Below are 12,782 nucleotides of genomic sequence, written 5' to 3'. Positions count from 1 at the left end.
AATCAAATCAATAACCTCTGCATACGAGGCCAGAAACTCTTGGTTTTCTCCTTCCTCCGGCTCTAGTGTACCACTCTCCGTCACAAGGGATGTTGTCTCGCCTCTATCTTCTGACAGACGGCCCGGAATTCACGACCGCCTGCCCTACGGCTGCGAGGTCTCTTGATCTTTGTTGGCCGCTGTTGGCTCGATCCCGGATAGTCAGCAGGGGAACGAGAACGTCTCACTCTTTCTCTGCTCACGGATCTAGAGCGAGAATCTCGTCTAGATCTCCAAGATGAAGGCTCCCTTAAGACAGAGATAAGTTCGTCTCTATTAGCATTGGCATAGTTTTCGAGCGTCGGCGAGCCCGGCCTCGACCTTCTATCCAGACGGACACTGCCTTCCACGAACGTATCCGCCGAGGTTGCCAACTCTCTATTTTTCGTACTTTTAATAGGAGCCTTATCGTCCTTCGTACGTATTTTGAATGGCCTTACGGGCGAAACTGGGACCTGTGATTCCATCCTCTGCTGCACCTTTCGCCGCCAACGTCGATTTTACCAGAGGTATCGCAGTTTTTGCGATCCGAACTGGCAACTCCGCCTCGGCCGCTAGCTCGCCGGCCGTCACCTCTCTCGCTTGTTCGGATTCTTGCGAACGGCTTCGTCTGCCAACCTTGTGCTTAATAGCCACTGATTTTCCGACCTTCTTGCTGACTTGGAAATGACAGTCTTGGTCCGAAGAAGAGGAAGAATTGATTCTTCTCCTCTTAGCCCGAGGATCCGCCAGGAACTCCCGAATCCTCCTCCAACGCTTGACTGGCGCTCGCCGTGACGTTATCGGACTTAGCGATGACGCCGAACTAGAGGAAGAAGACGAAGAAGGCGAATCACACTTTTTCTGTTTGTCTCTCTTATTCATTCTCTTCTCTATATCCTGTAATTTCTGCATTACAGTTTGCATTGACGGGTCAGAAGGCGTATTAGCGTCTGGGTGCAGCGAAAAAGGCCGACAATCGGTCTGTGACGTCATCACGCCTGCCATCTCAGAGTGTGACGTATGTTGTGACGTCATCCCTCTCATAGGGAGAGACTGAGAGGTTTCTGCTGGCAACCGCACGTTTGCTGCCAAACTACCTCCCACGTTGTGCATCGCTGTAAATACTGAGTGGGATGGTGAAGCCGCGGCATTAATTCCCATAAATTGCAAGCCCGGGGGATGAGGAACATTCAGCGCTGCCGGACCCTGCTGGAACCGTGACGTCATATAATGCGTAAGCAGACCATCCAAGGTTGGTACGCCTGGTAGGCCTAGCGCTGACCACGTACCATCTAACCTATGCGCTTGAGTAGCAGGAGACTGGAACAAAGATGGCGGATCTCCCCCTCTACTTGCTGGGAACAAAGGAGAGTGCAAATTATCCATAAAATTACCCAAGGCCCCCCCTGACGTTTCCAATACAGAACCGCTAGGAGAAACCGAAGGGGTATGAGACAATTCAAAAGCAGGTGGAGAAACATATGGAGCAGCCTGGTTTATTACCGATACAAAAGAAGCCGGTAAGGTTTGGTCATCCAAAGATGGCGTCACCCCCTTCCTTTTGTATTGGCTTTTCCCATAGAACTTCTTCCACTGTTCCACCGACCAACCGCGACAAACAGAACACGGATTAGTAACCGTACATACGTTTTCCCTGCACCTACTACACGTTGGATGAGGATCCGTCGACACCGAAGTTAGGAACCTAGAAAGGTGCATCAAAGCCACTGACTCCTGGGCATTTCCTTTGTCTCCTCTTCGAAACGGTAGACGATCCCGATGTTGAGGCAAAATTCTCCATCATACCACGTATACACTCTTACCACACACTGATCACACTTGGAGAAAAGAAAAGGAATGAAAATAAAAAATGAAATGGATAAAGAACGGGCAAACTGAAAAACCGGCTTTAAATGAGATAGACAGTAACACGTCTTATCTTAAAGGCGGTAGGAAAATAACTGATGGGTCACAGGTAGCCGTGGGCATTCTGGGTATACATGCCCCGTGACCTGGTATAGATGCCATTAGTCCCTGGATCTCACAAGTGTAATTTTAATTCTACCGGTTTCCAGCTTGGCGCTAGTAAATCCTAATGTTAAGACCGAAGGTTTGTTTCGTGTATGAACAAACAACTATTCACAGTAAGTGGCAATTACCAAGCACAAAAGCATTAAAAATTACCACAAAAACCTAGCTATTTTACTGCATACATTTCATACACAAACAAATTACAAAAAAAGTTGCTAACATGAAAAACAACCACCTACAGTGAGTGACCAACTCCGTAAGCAGGAAAGGAAAGCTTCCCCTTTCAGGGTGGTGCAATCACTCAGCTCCACTTTTGCAGTATGCATTAAGAAATTCTAAATTCCAAAAGTGGCCTGCTCACAGAAATTAACAACAGAATGGCTTATTGTAAAACCATGGTTTATTTCCTCATATGGATATTTATGCACTGCATCATAGCTGTAACAAAGCTACAACTATTCAAAAGTGTAACAGAAATAAACACCAATATACAATGCCTAAAAAATGAAAATTTTCAACTAATCTTTTCATATCCTTTAGTATTATAATTTTCTGCAGTATCTACTTAGTTATGCATACATTTGTAAGCAAAATGACTCCTTTATTTATTACACTATAATATATCCTTTATTTACACTATACTACATCATCTTAAACTAAAAATCACCATACATTACTAGCTCTGATAAATTTATCAAGCTCCCAACGATCATACAAAACTCTATTACATTAGGTACACTGCACTTAAAATTTAGTTCCGATATAAAAACTAACACAAAAATATACAAGTTGAGATAAATTACATGTTGATGTAGCCACGATAACACTGGGATCTTTTTCTCTATGAACACCAGACTGAACACCCATAGTTATTAAAAAAAAAAAACTTAACTACCTAAAAGAAAAGATCATTTCCATTGACATTTTGTTCATTGTTTAGTTACTGTAAAGAATTCTCAATAAAGTTAACTATAAAAGTTCTAACTGATATTTGTTATTTGATACCTTAATAAAATTCTTTTTTCCTCAAAACTATAAAACCAAAACAGGCCTACTCAAAAGATAAATTTGGATAGCAATCAAACCCTCAAACCTCAAATAGTTACAGTCCTATCCCTTTCTTCATAAGTACTATATGCAATCTTCAGGTATTTTTTTGTGTTCTTATGGTTGTATCTTCCTATACAGTAAAGCTACTGTGTTTAAGATACATGCTTCACTTGTTATAACAGTTTATTACATTTGTCTAGGTATATTTTCATGTTTACCAAAAAACTACAACCGAAAGATGGACAAACCCATCTCTTACAGGCTGCCTAGGGCTTTTAGGGGTTATGAGTCCATCAAGATTGTACTCTTAAACTACAGTTAAACCAAAATGACTATGCAAATATGTAGTACATTTTGGTCTTTGCTACTTTTCCCAGCTTTGATTCATAAAACCTTGACCTAAGTTTGGATATCATGCAGATGAGGCAGACACGTTGACAGATCTTCCTTATATTGTTCTGCATACCTAACTGTTAAGTGTACGAGCAAAAAACTGAAATTTGATGATGAGAAGATGACACAGTAAAAAATACCAAATTTGTAACTAATTTGTATTTTTCATAACTAACAAACCTGAGGTCTTAACATTAGGATTTACTAGCGCCAAGCTGGAAACCGGTAGAATTAAAATTACACTTGTGAGATCCAGGGACTAATGGCATCTATACCAGGTCACGGGGCATGTATACCCAGAATGCCCACGGCTACCTGTGACCCATCAGTTATATTTCTAACCCAGTTTAGACTGCTAGAGGGGTGGTTCGAGGTGGGCCTTTAACTGTTAAGACCTCAGGTTTGTTAGTTATGAAAAATACAAATTAGTTACAAATTTGGTATTTGTTCATACACGAAACAAACCTTCGGTCTTAACATTAGGATAGACTTACTATTGGAGGGAGGTAAGTCTCTACAACTGACTGGGAGTTTGCCACCTTATCCATTTCCGAATATATAGGGAAATTCTAAGAGAATGGACAATGAACCTAGGACCAAAGATATAAGCGGATCTATTGGTTTCCTCCCACTGGGTGTAGATACCATTCTACTGTACACTCTTGTCCCTTGCGACTGGATCCACCTTCACCCCTCTTTTCCTTATTATCCAGAGGGGTGTGTTGCTACTGAAAAGTATATCATCAGCTAAGATAGCTTCACAGTATGGCTGACCATCTCACCTGCATCTAGTCCGTTCCAGCACATGACGGATACTCTCCTTCATATTGCCCGTAGTTAAAGGAGTAGGAAGAAAGTAGTAAAGAAAAAAGACCAGTCATCCCATTCATTCTACTTTCATACCTTCATCTTAGACTAGACGCAAACTGACCCGCCAGGGGCACTGGATGAACTATATCACTTGTTGGGCCGCCACCACTGGACCCAAGGAAAAGGTGTCCAAGGATCTATGGGCAACATCTTTCAAATAAAATGAGGTGAAAGTTGTTTGGCGCTTCCACACGCCAGCTTTCAGAATTTTATCCACAGACATGTTCTTCTTAAATGCCAGGGAAGCACTCACACCCCTGATGTCATGAGCTCTAGCTCCCACCTGGCTATCTGACCCTCTGTCTTCTGCAGTATAAGCATCTCTGATCGTCTCCCTTAGCCAAAATGATATTGTATTCTTGGACACTTCCTTCTTGTTCCGTCCTGTACTTACGAACAACCTCTGGCACCCCGGCCTGAGGTGCCTTGTTCTCTTTACGTACTCCCTTAGTGCCCTGATGGGGCACAGGAGCATTTCAGCTTTGTCGTTGTCTACAAAGTCTGCCAAGGCAAGGTATGGTAAGGAGTCGAATCTGCCGTCTACTATTGTTGGATTTTGGGTCTTTGCCACGATTCTGGGACAAACTCACATACCATTGATCTCCAACCTCTCGAGTGCTTTATGAGATATGAGAGGCCATGTAGCTCCCCACCCTTTTGGTTGAAGCCAGGGCCAATAAGAAGACTGTCTTCAGGGTCAGGCTCCTATCCGTGGACTGCCTTAGTGGTTCGTAGGGGGGTTTTGTCAGACTACTCAGTACCTTGGTCAGATCCCAATCTGGGGCTTTTAGCTCCTTTGGTGGGCATGACTGTTCAAAGCTCCTCATCAGCATGGCCAACTCCCATGAAGACGATATGTCCACTCCTTTCATTCGTAAGACTGAGGCTTAGAGGCAGCCCTGTACCCCTTCACTGCAGATACAGACATATGTTTTTCTGTTCTGAGATATATCAGAAAGTCTGCTAACTGCTGAATAGTGGTACCGAGTGGAGACACGTTCCCTCTACGACACCAATCACAGTATGCTGACCCCACTTCCCTTGGTATACTGTCGCAGATGATTTTCTGATATTACCTGCCATCTGAGTTGCTGCTTTCTGCGAAACCCTCGCTCTCGGAGGAGATACTTGACAGTCTCCACCCGTGAAGCGATAGGGACTCACCGACTGGTGGTACCTCTCCACGTGAGGCTGACACAGAAGGTTGCTCCATGGAGGTAACTCTCTTGGCACATCTACTAGGAGTTCCAGTAGGTCTGGAAACCACTCTGCTTTCGGCCATAACGGGGCTACCACGGTCATCTTGAGGTTCTGAGACCGCATTACCCTGTTCAGAACCTGACGGATTAGACAAAATGGAGGAAATGCGTACACGTCCAGATTGTCCCAGGGGTGTTGTAGCGCATCTTCTGCTACTGCCTCTGCGTCCGGGACTACTGAACAATACACTTCCAACTTTTGTTGTACCTGGTTGCGAATAGGTCTATGATCGGTCCTTCCCACAACATGAGCATCCTGTCCACTACCTGTTGGTGTAGGGACCACTCCGTTCCCAGAATCTGATCCCTGCGGCTCAACTTGTCGGCCACTATGTTTCTTTTTCCCGGAATATACCTGGCCTTGATGTCTACCAGGTTCTCTATAGCCCACTGGTGAAGTTGAACTGTCATTACATGTAACTGCCGAGAAACTAGGCCTCCTTGCTTGTTTATATAAGCTACTACTGTGGTGTTGTCTGACATCAATACCACTGAGTGTCCCTTTACTCTCTCCCTGAATTCTTGTAGTAGGCCAGGAAAGCTGCTTTCAACTCCAGCACGTTTATATGGAGTTCTCTGTCCTTGCAACTCCATTTTGCTGACACCATCAACTCCTCCATATGGGCTCCCAGCCTTCTAGTGACGCATCCGAGAACAGCAAGAGGTCTGGGGAGGATTGTTGAAGGGGGACACCCACTGTCCAGATTGTCGTCGTCCACCCACCACAGCAAGTCTTTCCTCACTTCTGCCGACAAGGGAATTTGCTCGTACGGGTGATCTACTGTTGGTGACCAAAAACTCTTCATCCTCATTGTAGGGGACCCCCGAAGGTGTAGCTTCCTGTGGTACTAGCTTCTCCAGGGAGGTTAGGATTCCCAGCACCACCTGCCACTGTCTTGCTGGCTGTGTCTGCTTTCCCAGAAAGGCATTCACCACTTGTTTGCATTTCTCTACTCTTTGGTCTGTCGGGAATACTTGGCTTGTGTTGTGTCTATCACCATTCCCAGATATTCCAAACGTTGACTTGGATCCAGCTGCGACTTCTGCTGATTCACCACAATACCTAGGCTGTGACAAAGCTGCAGGAGGGCCGCCCTGTCCCTGAGTAATTTCTCCCTGGACTTTGCTATCACCAGCCAATCGTCCAGATATCTTATTAGCCTGATCCCCTGAGCATGCGCCCACGCCGACACGAGGGTGAACACTCTTGTAAAAACTTGAGGAGATGTTGTCAATCCGAAGCACAGGACCTTGAACTCGAAGCTTTCCCTGCAAGACTGAAGCGGAGAAATTTCCTTGAAGACTGATGGACTGGTATCTGAAAGTATGCGTCCTTTAGATCGACTGTCAGCATAAAGTCTCCGATTCTGACTGCTTGTAGAACCGTTTTCGGAGTTTCCATCTTGAAACTGGTTTTCCTTATAAACAGATTCAGCATTGACAGGTCTATTACTGTCCTCCACTCCCCGTTGGCTTTGGGTACCAGGAAAATCCTGCTGTAGAAGCCTTTTGTCGGACTGCATACTTGTTGCACAGCTCCTTTTTCCATCATCTCCTTCACTTCGTCCTGCAGAATAGTGGCCTTCTGAGATTTGTGGGCATAAGTGACGTGGGGTAATGGTTGATCTGTCAGGGGCGGGGTTACCTCGACGGAATCCAAATACCCGATCCTGAGAAACATCCACCACCCACTGCTCTGCCCCTAGTTCCTGCCACACCTTCCAGTGATTTGCCAGGCAACCCCCCACTGGTGTGGCCGAGTGATGGGAGGCGCCCATCCTATCTTCTTGAGCCTCTCCCTCTTCCCCTATTGCCCCTTCCTCTGTTGTTTCTATTGTGAAAGGGCCGATGAGTTATCCTCTTTGGGGAAGAGGGTCTTGTGACTCTATTAGGGATGCTATGTCTCACTGTCTTCTTTCGAGACATCTGCTGTTTGTCTTCCCTCCAAAGGAATAGTTTGACTGTTAGAGGTTTTCCTAACTGCCTGTTGCACCAACCTATCGTTAGTGTCCATCCTTCTTCTATCTATCGCCTCTTCCAGTATGACCTCTGGCAACAGTAGTTGCGATTCCAAGATATCCCCATTCCTCATTGCTAACAGGGAATCCAAATCCACATTGCGGCTTAGTCTAGCCAATGCTGCATCTCTCCTCATTAGCAGGATATTTGCCCAAACATTGGCACTTACGTTTGTCAGGTACGCAATCGCCTTGGACCCTGACTGTAGTAATCTAATGAACAATGGTTCATCCACTACTTTCCTTGTTGCTTCCGAGGATGCAATTTTCGCCACTGCTGTTGACCAAAGGTCTAACCAGGACGCAGCCTGAAAGACAGAAGAAGCTGTTGCTTCTAACGTAGCAGCCTCTTGGTACGTCATCGAAGGGCACTCCATTTTAACCTGATCCAAGGTTAATCCAGGCCTTAACCTTACAACATTAGGGTTCATTTGTCTAGACAGCAAAGGGACCTTCGGTGTCGTATAATATTTCCTTTGCTTTATCATTGGAGGGGGAATAAATTTAAATGATCTATTAGATCTTAAGGAATTATCCCTCCCTGCAATCTTTGCGTTTACGTGTTGCAAGACCGATTCCGCATGACTCGAACAAGGCAATTCATACGACACCTTGGTATCCCTCTTTAGTCCAAACGCCATGTCAATTCCAGGAGGAAGCATACTGGCCGGTGTTTCTGTCTTCTACGAAAGGCTATTGAATTGACGAATCAAATCAATAACCTCTGCATACGAGGCCAGAAACTCTTGGTTTTCTCCTTCCTCCGGCTCTAGTGTACCACTCTCCGTCACGAAAGATGTTGTCTCGCCTCTATCTTCTGACAGACGGCCCGGAATTCCACGGCCGCCTGCCCCTACGGCCGCGGTCTCTTTGATCTTTGCTGGCCGCTGTTGGCTCGATCCCAGATAGTCAGCAGGGGAACGAGAACGTCTCACTCTTTCTCTGCTCACGGATCTAGAGCGAGAATCTCGTCTAGATCTCCAAGATGAAGGCTCCCTTAAGACAGAGGTAAGTTCGTCTCTATTAGCATTGGCATCGTTTTCGAGCGTCGGCGAGCCCGGCCTCGGCCTTCTATCCAGACGGACACTGCCTTCCACGAACGTATCCGCCGAGGTTGCCAACTCTCTATTTTTCGTACTTTTAATAGGAGCGTTATCGTCCTTCGTACTATTTTGAACGGCCTTACGGGCGAAACTGGGACCGGCCTGCATTCCATCCTCTGCTGCACCTTTCGCCGCCAACGTCGATTTTACCAGAGGTATCGCAGTTTTTTGCGATCCGAACTGGCAACTCCGTCTCGGCCGCTAGCTCGCCGGCCGTCACCTCTCTCGCTTGTTCGGACTCTTGCGAACGGCTTCGTCTGCCAACCTTGTGCTTAATAGCCACTGATTTTCCGACCTTCTTGCTGACTTGAAAATGACAGTCTTGGTCCGAAGAAGAGGAAGAATTGATTCTTCTCCTCTTGGCCCGAGGATCCGCTAGGAACTCCCGAATCCTCCTCCAACGCTTGACTGGGCGCTCGCCGTGACGTTATCGGACTTAGCAATGACGCCGAACTAGAGGAAGAAGACGAAGAAGGCGAATCACACTTTTTCTTTTGTCTCTCTTATTCATTCTCTCCTCTATATCCTGTAATTTCTGCATTACAGTTTGCATTGACGGGTCAGAAGGCGTATTAGCGTCTGGGTGCAGCGAAAAAGGCCGAGAATCGGTCTGTGACGTCATCACGCCTGCCATCTCAGAGTGTGACGTATGTTGTGACGTCATCCCTCTCGTAGGGAGAGACTGAGAGGTTTCTGGCTGGCAACCGCACGTTTGCTGCCAAACTACCTCCCACGTTCTGCATCGCTGTAAATACTGAGTGGGATGGTGAAGCAGCGGCATTAATTCCCATAAAATTGCAAGCCCGGGGGATGAGGAACATTCAGCGCTGCCGGACCCTGCTGGAACCGTGACGTCATATAATGCGCAAGCAGACCATCCAAGGTTGGTACGCCTGGTAGGCCTAGCGCTGACCACGTACCATCTAACCTATGCGCTTGAGTAGCAGGAGCCTGGAACAAAGATGGCGGATCTCCCCCTCTACTTGCTGGGAACAAAGGTGAGTGCAAATTATTCATAAAATTACCCAAGGCCCCTCCTGACGTTTCCGATACAGAACCGCTAGGAGAAACCGAAGGGGTATGAGACAATTCAAAAGCAGGTGGAGAAACATATGGAGCAGCCTGGTTTATTACCGATACAAAAGAAGCCGGTAAGGTGGGTCATCCAAAGATGGCGTCACACCCCTTTCTTTGTATTGGCTTTTCCCATAGAACTTCTTCCACTGTTCCACCGACCAACCGCGACAAACAGAACACGGATTAGTAACCGTACATAAGTTTTCCCTGCACCTACTACACGTTGGATGAGGATCCGTCGACACCGAAGTTAGGAACCTAGAACAAGGGAAGCCACTGACTCCTGGGCATTTCCTTTGTCTCCTCTTCGAAGCGGTAGACGATCCCGATGTTGAGGCAAAATTCTCCATCATACCACGTATACACTCTTACCACACACTGATCACACTTGGAGAAAGAAAAGGAATGAAAAATAAAAAATGAAATGGATAAAGAACGGGCAAACTGAAAAACCGGCTTTAAATGAGATAGACAGTAACACGTCTTATCTTAAAGGCGGTAGGAAAATAACTGATGGGTCACAGGTAGCCGTGGGCATTCTGGGTATACATGCCCCGTGACCTGGTATAGATGCCATTAGTCCCTGGATCTCACAAGTGTAATTTTAATTCTACCGGTTTCCAGCTTGGCGCTAGTAAATCCTAATGTTAAGACCGAAGGTTTGTTTCGTGTATGAACAAACAAATATACAGTAAATGAATAACTGATAACAGGGTAGGATACGGATGATTTCGGTTCTAACCATCTAAATTAATTATACAAATGCCCAATATCTAACTCACTCACTGATAAAATCAATGATACAATGCAATAAAAAAATTTTATTTGGCTACTTGAGTGAAGTTACATTGCAAATTAAGCCAGCCTTGTCCTGGAGCGGTCTCTTTCTTCTGGGCAGCCCATCGGAGGGATAAATGGGATTTTAAGACCAGATTGAAGGAACCCACATTGAGGGATGCAGATAAACTATAGTCAGATTATAAGTCAAGAAGAAGTTTGGCAATGTAATTAATGACAGCCATGTTTGTAGTCATTTTGGTTTGACTATAAGAGCAAATCTTAACACTGAACTTTTGCCATGTTCAACTGCACAGATATATCATTTTGTCCAACTTCAACCCCTAAGCTCTAAGAAGAATTGAAACTATCACCCAGTCATGGAAACCTCCAGAGCTTGTCGTTGTCCCTGACAATACATGAGGAAAGATGAATCTAGGAGTCTGTAGGGATGTCCTTTCAAGCAACACTAAAGCCTCTTTGGACAATCAATCATGAGCATCCTTACCATAAACACGTTTTCTTCGACATCCACAGTAACAGGAATAAAAGACCTATGGAAGAGTATTTGACACTGGCATCTCAACAGAGATATGAATGTGACACTGAAATAATTTGCATGCACTATTTATTGACTAAATATTAAAAGTTACTATAACATCACTGTTCCACGTAAAGATTGCCAATTTATAATGCCACCTTGCATTGATCATGTAAAGGAATAATACAGTAATTGTTGCATTTGAATTTCAGGCAAACATGAATATCACAAAACCTCTCATATAGTAAAATGCTTTAAGTCATGGTGTATGTATTATTAAGTACCAATCCAGTTACATATAATTAGTGTAAATTTCTTCCCAAAACTCAAGTATGACACAAAAATGTTAAAAAAAAATCACACTAAAAGAAAAACAAGGCAGGCCACATTAGTTACGTATTATACTAACATACAATACACACTTGGCTTTATAATTAAACATGAGAAATGAAAAAAAAATTCAATCAACCCAGATTTGTAGCTTAAAAAAAAGAGCATACCAGGAAGAATGCAAGGGAAATCATTTCTGTAAATCAAAGAACCTTTGATGGACTGGAGTAGTTGGAAACAGCCGATTGTGAGGCAAGCCTGAACTTGAGTGACTCTGAGAATGCTTCTAAGGACAAAGAGAGTTTTGATAACAGTTAACAATGAAAGAGTGAAGTTGTGAAAGATAATATTAAATTCTAAAATGAAGTTATCCATACAAGAAAGGCACAAATCACCAGCAGACCTCTCATACAAATTTCAGAAGTGGTCAACGTTTTTATTAGAGTAGTCTACAATGACAAAAAATACACTAAACCTATCTACCTATGCTGTAAGTACTGATCTTGGAAAGGAGCAATCAATCTGCATATATAAACCATGATTAAATATAGAAAATTAATAGGAATTCTTGATTGACTGTGAACACCCAGAAATGCGACAAAAAACAACCTTATGCAGAGAAATGTGGAATTAAAAGCCAAATCACAATTAGCAATTTTAATAACAAGAGCACCCGTTATACCTACCTTATCTCCGAAATAGGAACATGTCATTTTATAAGTTGTATGTAAAACAAAAAATTCATGACTGACCAAAGGCTGACTACTTGAAAAATTTGCCGACACACACTTACAACCATACTTTGGTCTGGAAAATAAATCTAAATACTAATACGACAATGGGAATTTCTTAAACAGGATATAGTTGCAGAGACATATAAGATTAATATATCCATACATGTAAACAGGTGAAGGGAGTAAGAGAACAGAAATAGAGAATAACATAAACAAAAGGAATGGGGACAGACTGAAAAAATTATCCAAGAGATTGTAGAGGAATGGAAGATGACTTGAAGAGTACAAGCATCTATCAAAAAACTGGTATGCCTTTTTAAAAAGGCCTCCTTAGGCATCACTAAAGAAAGGTGAGGGTACAGGAAGGAACAGAACCTGCAGGGATACTGAAAGAACAACAAAAAGGTTCAGAAGCATCATCATCATCAACCACTACAGCACTTACAAATGATATAGGGATATGAAACAAATCAGTTTACGGAAGAGACGAGGAGTCATGAGTAATTTTAGTCGACCTCCAACTTAGTACTACTTAATATTACTTTAGTCATCCTTTCCAAACCAGGATTCCTAAAATT

General features: G+C 44.1%; 1 protein-coding gene across 4 annotated transcripts in view; it reads right to left on the bottom strand.

The window, feature by feature from the left end:
- LOC135198791 (coatomer subunit zeta-1-like) overlaps positions 1–12,782 on the bottom strand; it is a 62,264-nt gene that overhangs the window by 36,705 nt on the left and 12,777 nt on the right. Inside the window, exon 6 of one of the 4 annotated variants that reach the window (XM_064226737.1) lies at positions 11,646–11,756. The exons of the other annotated variants lie outside the window; for them this stretch is intronic. Within the exon in view, the coding sequence (XP_064082807.1) occupies positions 11,661–11,756 (96 nt within the window). The 3' untranslated portion in view covers positions 11,646–11,660. Of the gene's footprint in view, positions 1–11,645; positions 11,757–12,782 lie in introns of those variants that run through there. 4 annotated transcript variants of the gene reach the window in all.

The sequence above is a fragment of the Macrobrachium nipponense genome, chromosome 22 (genome assembly GCF_015104395.2).
Source record: "Macrobrachium nipponense isolate FS-2020 chromosome 22, ASM1510439v2, whole genome shotgun sequence".
Taxonomy (NCBI): domain Eukaryota; kingdom Metazoa; phylum Arthropoda; class Malacostraca; order Decapoda; family Palaemonidae; genus Macrobrachium; species Macrobrachium nipponense.
The sequence above is the reverse complement of the archived record's forward strand: the minus strand, read 5'-3'. Positions and strand labels throughout refer to the sequence as shown.